This window comes from Apium graveolens, chromosome 4, assembly GCF_009905375.1.
Source record: "Apium graveolens cultivar Ventura chromosome 4, ASM990537v1, whole genome shotgun sequence".
Classification (NCBI taxonomy): domain Eukaryota; kingdom Viridiplantae; phylum Streptophyta; class Magnoliopsida; order Apiales; family Apiaceae; genus Apium; species Apium graveolens.
In genome coordinates this window covers 129,422,828-129,443,155 of record NC_133650.1, presented here as the reverse complement: position 1 = coordinate 129,443,155, position 20,328 = coordinate 129,422,828, and the positions used below count along the sequence as shown (strand labels likewise).

Genomic DNA, 20,328 nt, shown 5'->3' with positions numbered 1-20,328 from the left:
CGCACCATAATTAAATATAGGAAAATGTTTATTATTTCATATCGGTTTCAAAATCATTCTCAAATGATAACGTATTATATGCTTAATTGTTAAATTTCTAATAATAAAATAGAAATCCGTATATATTCGAATATATTCACCAATAAAAATTTGTTATATTATTCAAAAATGAAACGGAAATATTCAACAATAGTCGATTAAAAATTCATATAATATAGACAAATAATGGAGGGTCATAACATAACTCAGAAATAAATAAATAGTGGTAATTGCAGGGATCTTTTGAGGTGTATTGACAGACAGAAGAAAAAGAGAGAGAGAGAGAAAGAGAATCATAGAAATAGAAGGAGAAAGAAATGTCAAATATATAGGCATGTATGTACATAAATATATACACAGAGTAAATTGATTTTGTCTCTATTACCATATATTCATGTTTTCTCTGTAACCTACTGTCTCTCCAAACAAACACCCACAAGCCTTATCACCTTCCAAACCAAACCATTTCTCCATAAATCCATCACCTTCTTCACTCAAAACCACTTGACAAAACACAACCCATATTATCAAAAATGGTTCTGGGATGGAGAAGAGCATTTTGCACATCAATACCTAGAGATCCAGAGTCTAAAAATAAAAACCAGCAAGATCAGCAACACAAACAAAGCCACAATTCCACACCAATTTCAACTCCTAAAATTGGTACTAAATTCACTGGATTCTTTTCCAATCCTTCTACACCTCGGTTACAAACTCAGCCTGTCTCGAGTTCAGGTCTCAGATGTCGAACCTCAGCTAGCACACCTGTTTCAGCTCCTGGAAGTCCAAAGCTACAATGCAAAACTGCTAAAAACAGTCCAATTTTTCACCGTTCTAATCCTTCCTCTCCTAAGTCACCTTCCACTTTTTCTCTGCTCAGATCAACTTTACGTCTTTCCAAAGTAAGATTCAACACTTTCTAAAATTTACATCGACACAGTGGAATTTTGTTTATTACTGTATGTATGGAAAGTCTGCTAACTTTTTGATCTCTTTTTTAACAGACTCGATGTGGAATATGCTTACAAAGTGTAAAAACAGGCCAGGGAATGGCGATTTTTACAGCTGAGTGTTCACATCCGTTTCATTTTCCTTGCATTGCTTCTCATGTGAAAAAACAGAATCAGCTTATTTGTCCTGTTTGTAACTCTACCTGGAAAGAGCTTCCGTTACTATCCATACATCCAAGCAATCAACGATCTTCTTCTTTGGTTGATGAGAAGAAACGAGAGGTTGTTTCGAGAAATGATGCAAAATCAGATTACAACAATACTCAGAGGAAACAATACATGCGGCCTGATTTGAAAGTTTACAACGACGATGAGCCCCTGATGTCGCCTACATCTGTTGCGAGGTTCAACCCGATTCCTGAATTAGACGAGAATGAAGACGAAGATAGCGAAAGCAATAATTGTCAAGAGTTTCAGGGATTTTTTGTTAACGGCGGTACTAGTCCTGTTGTGTCGAATTACAGAAATGTTGATGTGAGATTATTGCCCGAAGCTGCTGTGGTTTCTATTGGCAGGAGTTACGAAACATATGCCATTATAATTAAAGTGAAAGCTCCTCAGGCCAGTGATAAGGCCGTGCGTAGAGTGCCCATTGATTTGGTCACTGTACTTGATGTTGGTGCAAGTATGACAGCTGAGAAGATGTTAATGACTAAGCGAGCTATGAGATCAGTGGTTTCCTCACTCTCATCAGCTGATCGGCTTTCCATTGTTGCATTCTCCGGGACTTCAAAGCGGTTGTTACCGCTCCGGAGAATGACTTCCAATGGAAAGAGATCAGCGCGTCGCATAATCGACGCGCTGGCTGTGCTGGACGGAGTATCGAGTGCGAATGATGCTTTGAAAAAGGCTGTTAAAGTTCTAGAAGATCGTAGGGAAAGAAACACTACTTGTAGTGTAATGGTTTTATCTGATGGTTGCGATGATAGGGAGAGATTTCCCGGTAATCATATACGGCAGTCGTCGTTCGTGTTCTCCACGCGCTACACTCAACAAAACATTCCGGTGCATTCTATTGGATTTAATCAGGACGCGCGTGGGAACTCACCTGAATCTTTTGCGAAATGTGTTGGTGGTTTGTTAAGTGTAGTTGTCCAGGATCTAAAGCTTCAACTCGGGTTCGTTTCCGGTTCAGCACCGGCTGAGATAGCAGCGGTTTACTCATTCACCGCCCGACCTGCTTCACTCGGGTCGGGTTGTGTAACCATAGGAGATTGTTATCCAGAAGAAGAAAGAGAGTTACTAGTTGAACTGAAAGTGCCTTCATCTGCAACCGGGGCCCACCATGTACTGTCCGTCCGATGTTGTTTCAGAGACCCGTCAACTCACGAAACTGTTTACGGTAAAGAGCAAGCTCTGTTAGTGCCACGTCCTCACGCCGTTAGATCATCAACACCAAGCATCCAACGTTTGAGAAACCTGTTTTTATCCACTCGAGCCATAGCTGAGTCACGCAGACTAGTCGAGCGTAATGACTTGACCGGGGCGCAGCACATGCTTGGTTCGGCTAAGGCTTTGTTATTACAATCAAGCTCGGCTGAAGCCGAGGAGTTTATTAGAGGCTTGGAAATTGAGCTAGCTGAAGTGAATCGTAGACGTCAGAATCAAAATCAACGGTCACCAACGATTGTAAAAGGAAGAGAATTTGCATTTGTTGATGAGAAAGGTGAGCCGTTGACGCCAACATCGGCTTGGAGAGCGGCTGAGAAGCTGGCTAAAGTAGCAATAATGAGAAAGTCGGTGAATAGAGTCAGCGACTTACACGGCTTTGAAGACGCCAGATTTTAGGTCCATATGCCAGTACAGTAAAAAAATATGTAGATGAGATGAGTAGAAAAATTGTACGGGGGTATATAACGAAAAGATTTAATGAAGCGGGGCCCAAGAGGAAAGATCAAGTAAAGTGGGGTCCATAGGGTGTGTAATAGCGACAAACGGTACCCGACGGGTCCGGGCTTTTACGAAGGAAGGGGAATGAAACAAGAAGGAAAAAATAATAGTAGCAAGAGAAAGAACCCAAAGTTGGGCAGTGAGGTGGGGTTAGAAGAAGAAAGATATAAAAATGTAGTTGAATATTTGTTGAATCCCAATATGTATTTATGGTCAAGTTGCAGTCAAGATGTTTAGTAGAATAGGAGGAGAGACTTAATTATTATTATAAATAAAGCAATGTGAAACAAAAGGATAAAACACAAATGATGGGATTGGAGTGGGGAATGATATTTTTATCCAATATTGAAATTGAAAATTTTCTGTTTTTTTCCTTATGTTTAAAACCATGTGATGTGTGTATATGGTTATCAGAGAAATGTGAAGTGTCTGTTTGTGATTTGTTTGCTAGTGATGGGGTCATGATGGTATCATTACACCGGAAAGAACACGATGAGCAGGTGGTGTATAGTGTTCAAGTAAAATGTGTTTTAGCAATATGCAATGGATTGGGATTATGGACGGCTTATCGTTTTGTTTGGATTTGTAATATAGTTCTGGTTATGTGGGATATTTGCATGTTAATGGCATCAACACGGTTTGTTTCCAAACGTACAAGTGGGTTGTGTCGCATATTACAAACAAGATTATGACTTGCTAATTATAAACTATGATTTTGCACACACTAATTTGGTCCTCTAATCGGGGGTGGTTCTTTTTAAGTTAATTGGTTACATTACTCATTTCAGTTAATGTCCACTTATAATAGTGTTGCAGAATAGACCTGTCAAACTGCAGATGGTACCTTCTACTATTGCCGTATATTCTCGCGTAACTTGTAAGAGGAGATTTTAATTTCAAATTATAAGGATACAAATGAAAACTCAAATTTGAAACTTTTTCTTTCCATACACACATTCACACACTTATATATTCCAAAGATTCGAACTCTCGGCATTTTAAATGATGTGAGAGTGATACTATTACGCCAAAAATTAGTTTTGAAATATTTTATATTAAATTCTGTTTTCCTTCCCCCTTCAATTGAATAAGATATTATGATAGAAATGGCACTTAATAAATAGTGTACCGGTGTTTTGCTTATTTATCATGTGAAGGGATATATTTCTTATATATGTCTTTTTGGTAATTAATTTATTTCTTATACAATATATGTGTAGGAGTGTAGCAACTCTCAGCTGCCAACTCAGCTACAACTCAGCACAGTTAGTTAGGAATATTCTGTTATATTGATTGATTTATAACCACACATTTTAGATTTGAGAGTTAGTTAGTTTTACTCTCTCTCTCTAAGATTTCTATCTTCACTGTAAAACAAAACACAATGTTCATTCTGATGGTTTGTTAAGGTAGTATGATTACAAGTAGTTTATAACAATGTTCTCTGCTATGTTATTGAATTGATAGTTGCTGATATACATTTCTAGTCTGAAACTTGAAGATCAATATGGTATCAGAGCAATTTGCAGTCAATTTCTGAGATTCTCATCGTTTTTCTCTCTACGATCAGGTGAACTCGTTCTAAACTCATCTGATTAGTTATAAGATCTTCGTTATAGTTCCGTACTGATTCTATGATCATCGTCGTCACATTCTGATTTCTTTTCTGCGTAGTGTTATCGTTCGAGATTACATTTCTGATTATGAATCGTTCGAGTTTCTTGATCTTAGTTTACGTAAACTGATCAATTTCTTATTTTCTTTCCGATTTGTTCATTCACTCGAACAAATTGTATCCTGATTAGTTAAATCTTTGATTCTTTTGTGATTCAAGTCTTCATACAAACAAATCATGGCTGAATCAAGTAATAGAACATCTCGACATCAATTGCCTCCAAATCAGGATCCAACTAGTATATACTTTATTCATCCATCAGATTCGAGTTCAACTCAGTTAGTTTCTGTGAAATTTAACGGAAACGGTGTTAGTAATTGAAAAAGATCAATGATCTTAACTCTGTCTGCTAAAAACAAGCTAGGATTTGTAGATGGTAGCATTGAGAAACCAGATACTACAGCTACTGAATTTAAAGCCTGGGAGCGATGTAATGATCTTGTATCCTCATGGATAATCTTTAATCTAGATGACACCATAGCTAAGAGTGTATTATTTCTCAAAACTGCTCGTGAAATATGGATTGATCTTGAGGAAAGGTTTGGCTACACCTCAATGACTCAAGTCTACTCACTTGAACAACAATTGTCTGAGCTAAATCAAGGAAATGATACAATTTCTGAGTTCTTTACTAAGATCAAAACCCCGTGGGATGCTATTAGCGATGCCTATCCATTACCACAATGTACCTGTCAGGAGTGTACTTGTAATTTGGAACACAGAATCAGTCAAATGCAGCAGGAACAGAGGATGTTATATTTCATGATGAAGCTGAGTGAAGATTACTCAGCTGTCAGAGGCAATTTATTGATGCAACATCCAATGCCAAGTATAACCAATGCTTACCGAATGTTTGCACAAGAAGAGAGGCACAAGGAGATTTCACAAATGACATCTAATACTGACAGTTTGGCTTTGTATTCTGATAAAAAGGAGTTTTAATTCTAAGCAGTTCAAGTCACAAACTAATACTCAGAGACCTCAGCAGTTCACAAATTCTAATACTAATAAGTCTGCTACTACTTTTAACAGAAAATCTCAATAATTCTGTACACATTGCAAGATTGCAGGACACAGTGTAGACAGATGCTTCAAACTGAATGGTTATCCTCCAGGTTTTAGAGGTGCTAAAGACAAAAGGATTGTTGATGTGGCTTCTCAGACAGATACTACTGTTGCAGATACCTCTCTCTCTGTGACTCAGTATACTCAACTGCTGGAAATGCTTAATAAACATCAGACTGATAATCTTGGTTCTGCACATGAGAAGATCAATGCACAAGCTATGTTGGCAGGTAACTTCTGTCTGTTATCACAAACTAATTCCAAATGGATATTAGATTGTGGAGCAACAGACCATATCTATTCCAATTTAGACTTATTTGATACATATACTAAGGTTGCAGAATCTGATTATACCATTACAGTACCAGATGGAAGAAGAATTCCAATTTTACATGTGGGAATGATTACTCTGACTGATCAAATAAAATTAAACAATGTGTTGCATGTTCCAGATTTTCACTTCAATCTGATATCAGTTAAGAGATTATGCAAAGATTTAGAATGTAGAGTATTGTTTACCCATGATGAATGTTTTCTCCAAGACCTTTTGATGAAGAGGTCTTTGATGCTTCTTGGTAAAGAAGATACTGTATTGTAAAGGATTGAGTTTCAGGATAAATCAATTAAGTTTAAGATTCGCTGTTTAGGATGGGACACATGCCATTTGACAAGTTAAACCTTGTTTATCCTCAACTAGACAAATTTTGTAATAAAGATGTGATATGTCAAATCTGTCCAGCTGCTAAACAGTCTAGACTTTCTTTTCCTAGTAGTAGTGTTAAATCCACTGCTATTTTTGATCTGATTCATTTAGATATCTGGGGACCATACCAGACTAAAACTTCTGATGGTTGTAATCAATTTATGACTCTGGTTGATGATTTTAGTAGATATACTTGGGTTCATCTGCTAAAATTTAAATCTGAAGTTCCAACTATCCTTATCAAATTTGCAGCTTATGTGTCTACACAGTTTCAAGCTACTATTAGCATTAGATCTGATAATGCCAAGGAATTTTATGAAGGTCCTTTGCAGAAATATTGTCAGGATCATGGTATCATTCATCAAAGGAGTTGTCCGTACACTCCTCAACAAAATGGCGTAGTAGAACGCAAGCATAGACACCTTCTTTAAACAGCAAGAGCTTTAAATTTCCAATCAAAGGTACCATTAAAGTTCTGGGGTGATAGTATTTTATGTGCTACATATTTGATTAATCGAATGCCTTTGAAACTGTTAGTCCCTAACAATGCAACAAGAATTACAGAAGGGGGTTGAATGGAATTCTTGAAACTTTTTCTTGGTTTTAAAAGTGTTCTAACTTAAAATATATATATCTGTGTGAATTGATTTGCAGAGTGCGGAATAATAACTTGGAATTAATTGTAACATATAATAGATGATGTCAAAGCATTATGCCTCAGAAGAATGTCAAAGATTACTGGAGCTAATAATATCATCAGCATCTATGATCTGAGTAATATCAGAAGATCAGAAGAGTTGAAGGCAGCAGGCAAGAGCAAAATATCAAAGGATGGAAGAATTCTGAATATAAAAGCTGGCTCTTTGTCAAGTTACAGGATAGGGATGTTAGCTAGATATCCTAATCCAGATTTGATGAAACTAATAGAGGCTATAACTGACACCCCCATCCTAGAAGAATTGGAAATACCTGTGCAAATTAAGAACATAATTGAGAAAGAAGCAGACAGCTCAGTTTTTACTTAATTATTGTAAACTGTCAAATATTCAGTGTACAAGTGTTGTATCAGCTTTTGTATCAGTTGATTTTCATTCTTTAACTTGGGATTAGTCTTGTTAATAGGCATGAATTTGTGATAAGCAATCTTCTCACAAATTGGGGGAGATTGTTGTGCAAGACATGCCTGTATTATAACAAGACTAAATCATACTGACAACCCTAAGATTAGTCGTATTGTAACCTTAATCTGTAATTCATACTTGTAACACTTAATGTCTGTAAAATGTAAATGGAGCAGACTGGAGCATTTTTCTCTAAACAGTGTCAAGCCTAAGAATTCTATCTGGAAGAAGATCAAGAAGATCATGCCTCAGAAGAATTATGAAGAAGCTTGGAGTTGAATAAATCTGTTTGGTGTAAAACATTCTAAGTCAAGATCTCTACAAGTCACATAATTAGTGTTATAGAGAAATCATTCGAGAACTCCAAAATGACCTATCGAGAAGTCATTTAAACTCCAGAGAGTACCGACGGATGAATAACATCTACCCGACGGATGAGCAATATCTACTCGACGGATGAGCAGTGTCTACCCGACGGATGAGCAATGTCTACTCGACGGATGATCAATGTCTACCCGACGGATAAACAACATCCACCAGGTGTAGAGAACTCAGGAATTGTCTGTCGAGAACTCAGAGATATCGACAAGTATACATTCATTAGAGAACTCTGAGTTATCGATAAGCCAAAGTCCATTAGAGAACTCTGAGTTATCGATAAACCAAAATTCACTAGAGAACTCAGAGTTGTCGATAAGTCAAGTTAACAATGAAGTTTTAGAGATATCGACAAGCCAACATGCCTATCAAGATGTCGAGTTCTCTACAGCTTAATTGGAGATCTCGAAGTGAAGAAATTTCTCTAAGTACAGAATTGCAGAACAGTTTAATATCCAAGGTTACAAATCAACAAACAATTCACACAGCTGGATTGACAAGTCTACAAAAGCATCTTGAGTGATGTGCAAGATCAATGGCAAGGATTAACTGACAGAGGAGATTAAAGTAATCACGGGAAGCTAAAGATATGCTAAGCCAGAAATGGAAGATTTGCTTTTCTATAAATAGAAATGACAAGTGACAGTTTAGAAAAGCTAATAGCATGTTTATTATCCACTGTGTAAACCAACAGTTAACTGAGTTATAAAGTTAACACTGGTCCTCTAGTTAAGTAGAACAATCAGAATAGAAAAGTGTGTGTTCTCTCTCAAGAAATAAGCTAAGTTCTAAAACAAGAACTTAGAGATTTTGTAGCAAAACACTGCTTGATTTTTAATATAAAATTAAGTGAGTTTCGAAGATCTTTGTTTTACATATTTGCACATCTATTTATGTTTAATATCCATTCTACTAAATCATTAACAACAACCAACTGCTAAAGCCTAAGTCGATCGAAAATCAAACATTTAAGCCAAAACACATTCACCCCCCCCTCTGTGTTGTATTCATACCTAACAAGTGGTATCAGAGAAAAATCTGAAAGTAAACAGATTAGATCTTGGAAAAATGAATACACAGAAAATCAGTAGTATCAAGATTCCTCCCTTTGATAAGGCCAATTACACTTTATGGAAAAAGAAAATGTTGCGGTTTATAAGAATGGCCAATCATCTTTACATTGGTATCCTCAAGAATGGGTCCTTCACTCTTGTAGTTAGAGTTGAGGAAACCACATATGGAGATATGGTTATTCCAGCTCATTATGCTCCCAAGGATCCTTCTGAGTATACTGAACCTGAAAGAGAGAAAGTTTCCCTAGACAGTGCTTTGCAACTGATACTAATTGAGTCACTTGACAATGTAATGTATAATAACATTGTCAACTGTGACACTGCTAAACAGATCTGGGAAAAGATTGAAATACTTTGTGAATGAACTGAGGAGGTTAGGTCAAATCAAAGAAGGATATTGATTTCTCAGTATGAGGGTTTTATGGCTAAACCAAAGGAGGGTATTACTGATGTGTTTGAAAGGTTTAATAAGCTGATAAATGACTTGCAGCTTCATGATAAATTTTATGATGTTGAAGAAGTGAATTTGAAATTCTTGCTCACTCTCCCTGACCATTTGGAACAAAAGATCTCTGCAATCAGAGAAGGAAGGGATATGAGTAGAATCACACTAGAAGTGCTCTATGGGGTTCTGAAAACTTATGAACTTAAAATGATTTAAAAGAAGGCATTAAGAGCTGGTCAAGGATATGTAATGGATGACTCAAGTGCACTGATTGTGATTGATGTCCATACTTCTAATGATGAGCAAAGATCCCCAACTCCAGCAATTTCTACAAGTGAGAAAAGAGTCAATGACAATGAAGAGCAAGTCATACTGGAATTGGATGAAGAAGATGAGTTCTACACTCTTGATGAGCTTGATGAGCTAGACAAATCAATGGCTTACTTGGCCAGAAAATTCTCTAATATTAAAGTAAAGAAATCAAGATTTTTCAAGAGCAAAGGACAGTCCTTCAACAAAGACAACAGTTGGAAAGGAAAAGGGAAGTACACTCATGATGGCAAAACTGGCTACAAAACTGGATCTGTTGATAGATAAAAAATAAGGCGCTTTAACTGTGATGAGTTGGGCCATTTTGCTACAGAATGTAGAAAACCCAAGAAGGCAAAGAAAGATAAAGCCTATCTTGAATTGGAAGCAAAGTATGATGCTCTTCTAAAGAAGCAACAAGGGAAAACTTATATTGCTGAGGGCAACAGCTGGGATGATTCAGATAATGATGAAGATGAAGAAGTTGGAAACTATGCATTCATGGCCTTGGAGCAAGGAGATTCTTCATCATCTAAATCACAGGTACTAACTCTTACCATAATTGATTTAAATGTGAGTCAATATAAAGAAACTGTTGAAAAGATGAGCACAAAAATGTTCCACATTCATACAAGCATGGTTGCTGCAAATGAGGAAGTTAGCAGATTGAAAAAGATCAATGAAAAACTTGAGAGTGAAAAACAAGAGACTGAATTGTTACTGGTTGAGCTTGATACTACTAAGCAAGAAGATGCATACTTGAAGAACAAATTAAAGCGTGCAAGTGAAATTGAAGCAGTATTAAGAGAAAAGCTGGAGAAGAATGAAGTGAAGCTGAAATCCTTCAAAAATGCTTCTGATTTGATTGGCCAATATCATGAAAAGAACAAGCCATGTGCAAACATTGCCATTGGTCTTGATTATGAGGATTTGAACAACAAGAGAAAGTCTGTCAGTGACAAAGGGAAATCAACTGAAAGTGAAGATGTTCCAATTATTTTGAAGAAAGTTGAATCACCTTTGTTCAAGGCATGTGAAGTGAACTTCAGTGAAGAAGAGTTGATCATCAAACAGGAGATAGCTGATGAGGACAAGGAAAAGAAAAATGATGAGACAACTCAGTCTTCCATCTCTGTTGAAACACCAAAAGCCAATCAAGAAACTAAGGAGCCTGTGAAGGAGATTAAAGCTAAACAGGTCAAAAAGAAAAAGAAGAATAGAAATGGAAAGATTAGGATAAGCAAAAGCAATAATTTTGCTTATGTTGCAGATGCTCCTAGAAAGAGGTGTGAGAATTGTGGATCAATGAATCACCTAACTCATCTTTGTAAAAAGACTGTTAGCAATTCATCTAAAGGAGTCTGCAAGTACAATGAAGCTAAGGCAAATGATCCCTATTCATTCTGTGACAAGTTTGACTGCATTCCCTGCAACATGAAAGTGATGAAGAGTTGCTACAAATTGAGAATTGATCTCATAGAATCAAAATTTAGTTCTATATCTGAAAGGGAAAATGTTCAACAGTCTATGAATTCCATTTTATCTCAAAATTCTTATTCTACTTCTGCAAAATCAGTTAACAAGAAGAAAGTGCCCAACACAGCTTGGGTAGCTAAACACACTTAATCCTCATTGTGTGCAGGGCAAAGGGAAGAAGGTCATATGGATCATTGATAGTGGATGTTCCAGACATATGACAGGTGATAAGGCCCTGCTATAACAATTTGAGGAGATGGCTGACCCTTTGGTGACCTTTGGAGACAACAACAAAGGATTCACAATGGGATATGGCAAGATTGTTTCTGGAAATGTTGTCATCGAAGATGTAGCACTAGTTGCTGGATTAGAAGTAAATCTTCTAAGTGTTAGTCAATTTGCAGACAGAGGTTTTCTAGTTGTTTTCAACAAAGAAGATTGTGCTTTTATTAGCAAAAAGACTGGTGAAATTGCTCTTAAGGGAGTAAGAAAGTGAAGCTTGTTTGTTGCAGACTTAGACTCAACAAATAAGGAAGGAGTGTGTTGTTTCTACACCAAGGCATCAGAAGAGCAAAGCAAACTGTGGCATAAAAAGCTATCTCACTTAAATTTCAAAGCAATCAACACCTTAGTCAAGAAGGAGCTTGTGAGAGACATGCCCAGTCTGGAATTTACTCAACTGGAAGTTTGTGAAGCTTGTCAGAAAGGAAAGATGAAAAGATCAAGTCACAAGTCAAAATCTGTGAATTCCATAAGTGCACCTCTGCAACTTATTCACATGGACTTGTTTGGGCCAGTAAATGTCTTGTCCATTTCAAGGAACAAATATGCCCTTGTCATGGTTGATGATTTTTCAAGATACACTTGGGTTGAGTTCATGTACTCTAAAGATGAAACTCCAAACATTATAATTGAGCACATCAAGAAAACTGAGAAGCAAGCTGAAGGAAAGGTTAGTGTGAAAAGATTGAGAAGTGATAATGGAACAGAATTCAGAAACTCAACATTAAGTGAATTCTGCAAAATCAAAGGCATTGTTCAAGAATTTTCAGCAGCTAGAACACCTCAACAGAATGGAGTAGCTGAGAGGAAAAATAGAACATTGGTTGAAGCTGCTAGAACTTTGCTACAAGAAGCTCAGTTGCCAACTAGTTTTTGGGAGGAGGCTGTTAATACTGCATGCTACACTCAAAACAGATATCTCATCAACAAAGTTCATGGCAAATCACCCTACTCAATCATGTCTAACAGGAAGCCTATAGTGAAGCATCTACATGTGTTTGGAAGTAAGTGTTATATTCTAAAAGACAACTCTGAATATGTGGGAAAATTTGACTCTAAAGTTTTCTGAGCAATTTTTCTGGGATATTCATTGGAAAGAACAGCCTATAAAGTTTATGTGATTGATCAAAAGAAAATTATGGAAAGCACATATGTGACTTTTGATGATGACAAGTATCCAGGCTTGGAATGCCTTGATGTAAATGATGCTGAAGCCCTTGCATCTAGAAATCTAACCATTGATAGTGATTCTGATGAGGAAGATGAAGTTGTGACACAACAAGAAACAAATGAAGAAACCTCTGAACAAAATCATGGAAATGAAAGCTCTCTTCAGACACCTGAATTTGATGGCACAAACTCAGGGGGAGAAGGAGAAAATGGAAATGACAGTCATGGTAATACTGAAGAAAATGATGAAGGCACGAGTCAACAGACACACACCAGAAAGTGGGATAGGAGTCATACAGTTGAAGCTATTATTGGTGATCCCTCAGCTAGTGTGAGAACTAGAAGTGTAACTGCTAATGAATGCCTACATGCATGTTTTCTATCTCAAGTAGAGCCCAAGAAAACTGAAGAAGCCCTAATGGATCCTGACTGGATATGTCCCATGCAGGAGGAGCTGGATCAGTTTGAGAGAAACAAAGTTTGGAAATTAGTCCCTGCACCAAAGAACAGAAGCATAATTGGAACTAAGTGGGTGTACAGGAACAAAATGGATGAAAATGGAATTGTTACCAGAAACAAAGCAAGGCTGGTTGCTAAAGGCTACTCACAAGAAGAGGGAATTGACTATGATGAGACTTTTGCTCCTGTTGCAAGACTAGAAGCAATAAGAATTTTCCTGGTATTTGCTGCACACTCAAATTTCAAGGTGTATCAAATGGATGTCAATAATGCTTTTCTCAATGGTGAACTAGAAGAAGAAGTTTATGTGCAAGAGCCACCTGGCTTTGAAGATCCAGAATTTCCTAACTTTGTCTACAAATTACTTAAGACTCTATATGGATTGAAACAGGCACCAAGAGCCTGGTATGGCACACTGTCAGGATTTCTACTCAAACATGGTTTTACCAGAGGTACTATTGATAAGACTCTCTTCTACAAGAAGCATGGTGAAGATATGATCCTAGATCAAATCTATGTGGATGATATCATCTTTGGATCTATAAATGAAAAGTTTTGTCAAAGATTCTCTAGGCTAATACAGAGTGAGTATGAAATGAGCATGATGGGAGAATTGAGTTACTTCCTTGGCCTTCAAGTTAGTCAAAGAATTGATGGTATTTTCATCAACCAAACCAAATATGTGAATGACTTATTGAAGAAATTTGGTATGGTGGATAACTCATCAACATCTACACCAATGTCTACTGCAACCAAGTTGGATGAAGACAAGAAAGGCAAGAGTGTGGATATTTCAAGCTATAGAGGGATGATTGGATCAGTACTGTATTTGACTGCTAGTAGACCATACATCATGTTTGCTACTTGTCTATGTGCCAGATTTCAAGACAATCCAAAGGAATCACATTTGATGGCTGTCAAAAGGATTTTCAGATACTTAAAGGGAACTCCAAACTTGGGATTATGGTATCCTAAGGGAACTGGTTTTAAAGCTGTTGGATACACAGATGCAGATTTTGCTGGATGCAGGGTTGATAGGAAAAGTACTAGTGGAAGCTGTCAATTTCTTGGTCAAAGACTTATGTCCTGGTATAGTAAGAAACAACAATCTGTGTCAACTTCCATAGCTGAGGCTGAATATATAGCCGCTGGAAGTTGTTGTGCTCAGGTGCTTTGGATTAGAAATCAGCTAATGGACTATGGTCTAGTGTTACACAAAATTCCTATTATGTGTGACAATACTAGTGCCATATCTATAGTAGCTAATCCAGTTAATCATTCTAGAACAAAGCACATTGATGTTATGTACCATTTTATCAGGGAACATACTGCAAATGGTACCATTGAGCTCATTTTTGTTCCAACAGAGAAACAATTAGCTGACATTTTTACTAAACCTTTGGATGAAGCAACCTTCACTAGACTTGTGAGTGAAATTGGAATGCTCAATTCTTCATCCTAAGGCAAGAACTCAGCTAATGTTTTGCAGCAGATTAATTTCTAATAAATCAACCCAGTTTGATTTAATTGGAAATTAACTGAAATATGAATTATAAATATTTCAGAATCTATGTATATTTATTTTTCTTTAAAAACTCAAAAATTAACTTAGAATATTTTAAATTCTAAGTAAACTGCTTGGTTGTTAATTTACATCTTAAAATATGTAAAAATTAGCACAAGGCAGAAAAACAGTACTCAAAGGTATAGAGAACTGAGTTCTCGATAAGTCAAAATGACTTATCGACAAGTCATTTTGGAGTTCTCGAGTGAGTCCTCGATAAGTCAATTTACAGACTTCTCGAATGACTTCTCGATAAGCTCTATAATGACTTATCGATAAGACCATGTAGAGTTCTCTAATAGTGTTAATTCACAAAGTTCTCGACAAGAATATTTTGAGACTTATTAATAACTCAGAGCTTAAATAATTTAATTCAATGAATTATTTTAGACAAATACTTTTGGAAAATTTATTCTGATTTCAATTTGATTCAATTCAAATAAATTAGAATTATTTCAGTCCTTTTTGGACAAACTGGGTATTTATCAGAGTTCTCGATAAGTCATCTTTGACTTCTCGATAAGTTTAATATCAAATGTTTATTTGACTTCTCGATAAGTATTTTACCTTTTTCTATAAATACCCAGACTTCTCCTTTAATATTAACTTGGAACTTCTCATCTACCTTTAAATACACGTCTTAGTGCTACAGAAGGAAATTTATTTCCTGAACCAGAATTATATCGTTCTTTAGTTGGTAAGCTAAATTTTCTTACTAACACTCGTCCTGATTTAGCATTCACAGTTCAAATACTGAGCTGTAGCTGAGTTGGCAGCTAAGAGCTGCTACACTCCTGCACTCCTACAATATGTTGATGTGCTCAAGGTGTAATTCAGTTCAAAGAATCAAAGACTTCCCTAGTCTTCCCTTCTTTATCCTACTTTAATTTTGATAAGGACTAAATCGAATAATCTAAATCAGAAAATCACCCGTACTTTCTTTCACATTTTACACATGCCATTTATTACACTAAAATTCATTTACTTTTATGAATTACACTCATGATTGTAAAAATCGGTAATCGGTACTAATCGGTTTAGGTACCGATTAGGGATTAATCGGCAAATCGGGGATTAATCGGAGGGATTAATCGGAACAAAAATCGGATATATTTAAATATTTTAATAATATTTAAAATATTTACCTTATTTATTATGAAATATATAATTCAAAAATAATTTATAAATAATAATCGGATTTCAAAAAATAGATCGGCCAAATATTTTTTAAGGATTAATCGGGTATTAATCGGGGATTTTTTAAAAAATCGGGGATTTTTAGAACAATGATTACACTACATTATATGTATCCCAATGTTTTACCTATTTAATTGATAAATTAATTAATTTGAGCCGTCAAAAAATCATCAACTTTTTTTATGACTAAACCGGTAAAAAGAAGGTGACGCCGACACAGAGAGGTTGGTAGGGAAGAAAATTAATCTATCTGTACCATTGAATTCTATACATTAATTTTCGGCACGATTTTCAATACTTCTTTAAAGCAAAATTCCATACTATTAAAAAAAAATCAGAATTTTTTTTTCATATTTAAACTTTTATTAAAAAAAACATTATAAAATTATAGTTTATAGCAGTCTCGAAATATGTGCAAATAGTAAACTATAAAACCAAATGGGACTGTGGGAGTATAATTGAACATCGAAGCACTACGGAGAGATGCTACCAGAAATTCTGGTATATGATTGGAGCCTTGGAGCCCCTACCCTCGCAATCATTCTCCTTGCAAAGACAGCTATAGCCAAACAACCCCCCTATCCCTCTCTTTTATCATTTGGCTACCCATCTTTAACTTCATTATTTCCAGATATTTCAACCCAGGAGTTGGCTGGATATGCGGGGATTCATATAGAGGCTAACTGGACATGTATCATCACGAAAATAAAAATTAGTATTTTTTTATCAAAATTTTAACACATAAATATATATTTTTTATAAAATATTTCGGTTAAAAAAGGTAATACCCTGTATTGTTAATAATATTCATGATTTGAGTCGTATTTATTTATACTTATAGTTTTCTAATTATAAGGTTGGAGATCAAATAATTAAAATATTAATTTTTAACACTTAAATATAAAAAAATCAAGTAAAAATGGTCGGAAAAAATACACACAGGGCCCAAAAAGTATCAGCCATCACCCCACTCATGGTATCACTATTATTTTAATAGATTGGTGGCCCTGAGTACTCACAAGTCACAAGGCATGCATGATGTTAAAATAAAATAAAGTATAGTATAGGAGTATTTTTATAAATAGAGGGGATTATATTTGTATTTACAAATTTATCCTTAATTTTATATTATAAAATGTCTAAATCTCCAGTTATTTGCCAAGTTCACCCTCAGTTTTCTCTTATACTGTAAAAATCATGTGTGTAATCTGTATACAATTATGTTTGTATTATTCGATGATAATATTATACGTATGATATAATAAACAGTACGTAATGGAGAGTACACAGTTTTGATTGAGGCCTGGGAAAATCACATGGGTAAGAACAGTAGAGCTTGCTGTTAAATCAAATCTCATGGTACTGTAGTATGTGGTTCCCAGGCAAATCTTCCTGGTAACAGATTTAATTTATTTTAAAATAGAACGTATATAAAATGAGTAGTCACTTCTTTTGAAGCATAGAAAACAGTAAAGTATATTGGTACACATGAGCAAGACTTAAGCTATACGTTTGGGTAATTTAAGGTAAAAGAATCAACAAGACAGACTTTGTCAACTTGAATGTCTATTTGGAAATTTGAAAAAAAAGAGGGAAATGGAGCATGTGCACATTGAAGAAGCTGTTTCATTTCATATCTTTTGTGTGCCATTTACAAATTGTTATATGTGTTAAGTTGCTAAATTGTACCAGGCAGGCACCAGCTTAGCCTTTAAAAGAGCCAAAAACTTTATATGTTCCCTGAGCTGGAAATTGGTAGTTGCGTGTCAATGTTACTGTTTTGCTTCATGTACTACCTACAAACACACAATGTACATTTATTTACATTTAAGATGTTACTGGTAACACTAACAGTACTGCACGACCACAGGCACAGCCAACACAACAACAAACCTTACATTTCAATCATCTCTATTGAACTGCCAATTCGGATCCCCGGAATCTGTGAAATTTTAAATTTTATACAAATATTATAATTGTTTCATTTTCAACAGATTATTATATTATTATTGTCATGTTCAATAATTCCGTTTCCAGAATTCAAAACGTTCAAACTGGGCCAGTAAAAAAGGATTGGGTAGATAAACTTTGGCTGAGTTTATGTACTGGGAATGAGAATGACTTGCCCATAAATCTATAATAATTAAATAATGATGGAGTTACAACATACAAGTGGATCTCAAAAGGTAATGATGGAGTGTTGGGTTATTAGATGTCAAAATAGGCTCTTCATTTATGGGCTTTGTTTACATTGGACCTCATAAAGGTCTGATGGAGTGTTGGGCTATAAGAGGTTTAAACATGTTTTTAGTCTTTTAAATTTCTTCATCCCAAGTATTATGTACTTTCTAAATCAAAATTTCATTTTAAAATATAACTATCCAGAGAAGAACCGTTTAAACCAGAACTTTTTAGCAAGTCTTGTGCATACAAAACACTTCAACTTAGGAGTGCTCTGTTTTCCTCTTAATCTTTCTTAACCATTTTAACTTAATAATTAGGCTCATTAATATTATTTGGATATCTGAAATTTTCTTCTTAGCGCCTAAAAAATTTCTTAATCAACCCTATCATCCAGACTTAAGCGCTAAGATGCATTTTTGAAGCTCATTTCTTGTATGCGTCACAGCCTCGTTGCATCTTTTTAATAATTTACTATTATTTATTAGCCTATAACCCGTGCAATGCACACATTCATTATAATTTTATTATTTTATAAAACTAAATTATAAAAAATAATAATTTTATATTATTGAGATTAATAAAGTTAAAATATTTACTCATTATTTTATATGTATTATATTATTAAAGCATTCAATATTTAGATAGTTAAAATGTTAAAAACTCTATAATTTACGGCCTATATAGCGCGTGCAGAGTTTATAATAAAATGGGAGTCTTGAATATTTGAATATTAGTGTATGTGGATCATTTGTTATTGTTTTATTAATATTTTTTTAAAATTTTTTCTTGATGTATTAAATATTTTGTTATATTATAATTTGAGTTAATAAAATTAATTTTGAAAGTGTTTTGTTCCCTACTAAGAAAGAATAAGTGCGATTAAAAATAAAGTTTGATAAATTCATAGAGTTTATAATTATATCATATACATGATTTAATTTTTTCAATTAAATAATATTTGTTTAAACTTTTTTTGGAAGGTGTTAACATATGTTTTAGGAAGGTGTTAACCAACAGACCCAACGAAATCATGTTTCGCTTATAAAAATATAGTATAGATGTATAAAATATAATTATCAATTAAAAAAACCAAAAATTTTATGGTTATTGATACAATGTTCAATACAAATAATTTTAATATTCTATATTTAGTGTTATTATGCAATATAATATTTTATACTTAGCATTATTATGCGATAAATTATATTATATTTAGCACAATTATGCATTTATGTTGTATGTTTTGTATTTACCCTTATGCATTTGTTGCTCTATTCAGTAAATACATTGCATCGATTTTATTATATCTTTATAAAACAGTAAATTTTCAATTCTCACTTTAAACATGAATATGATTTTACGTAAAAACTAATCAATTATTGTAGCCGAAAATGTGTAATCGTATAAATTATTACATTTACAAATTATTTTTCAGTCAATTTTTTATTTAAAATACTCATCCAGACAATTCAAAAAATTACTTACCAAATGATCTTATTTATTATGTATTCATAATATTAAACATTCAGAAATATTAATTATTCACAAATAATGATTCAAATTAAACAAATGGCCCCTTGAATGCTTTACGGTACATGTTACATGTTCATTAAAAAAGTACAACTTAAACTTCATTGCTCGATGACCGTATAATTGTTCCAATCACGATCGATGATCCAATTTAGTCCTGATTAAAATTCAAAGGCATAATCTATATATTCAATAATCTAACTGCTAAGACGAATGATATAGTTTCTTTTCTAAATGGAACAGTCCATTTCACGAATGAGACAAACTATGAGATAGTCTCAATTAATCGCAGAATGTAAATTATTGATATATAAAATACAGTAATAATCAGAAATAAAATAATGCAGAACACCAAGACGTTTTCACTTGGTTCGACCCCTACTCCTAGTCTATGGCCTACATCCAAGTTCTCATACCAACTAGTATAGATAATGTATTATATCAACTTCAATATAAAATTTACGAATTTTCTTTGATTACAAACGGATAGTTACAAAAGAACCCCTTCCCTTAGCACACTTGTACCTATAACTACTGTTACCACCTAGCCCACCGACTAACTTGGCTAATCCTTTGAAATCAAAACATTGCCACTACCCGACACAAGTTGATATAAATATACACAATATATAATGATAAACAATTAAAACTCAAACTAGATTCCTATTTGACTGGATATTCAAGAGATATAAACATGAAAGGTTTTCAGAATGTATAAGGATAGATTGTGAAAAAATTAGCTGTGATATGAAAACATG

The 20,328-nt window shown here is 34.6% G+C and overlaps 1 protein-coding gene across 1 annotated transcript; it reads left to right on the top strand.

Moving 5' to 3' along the window:
* Nucleotides 1–318: 318 nt before the first annotated feature.
* LOC141719735 (E3 ubiquitin-protein ligase WAV3-like) lies at nucleotides 319–3,316 on the top strand. The gene is made up of 2 exons (XM_074522112.1): nucleotides 319–941; nucleotides 1,044–3,316. Exons 1-2 carry the CDS (start codon nucleotides 573–575, stop codon nucleotides 2,835–2,837), a joined length of 2,163 nt encoding a protein of 720 aa, XP_074378213.1. The 5' UTR covers nucleotides 319–572; the 3' UTR covers nucleotides 2,838–3,316.
* The last annotated feature ends 17,012 nt before the right edge of the window (nucleotides 3,317–20,328 follow it).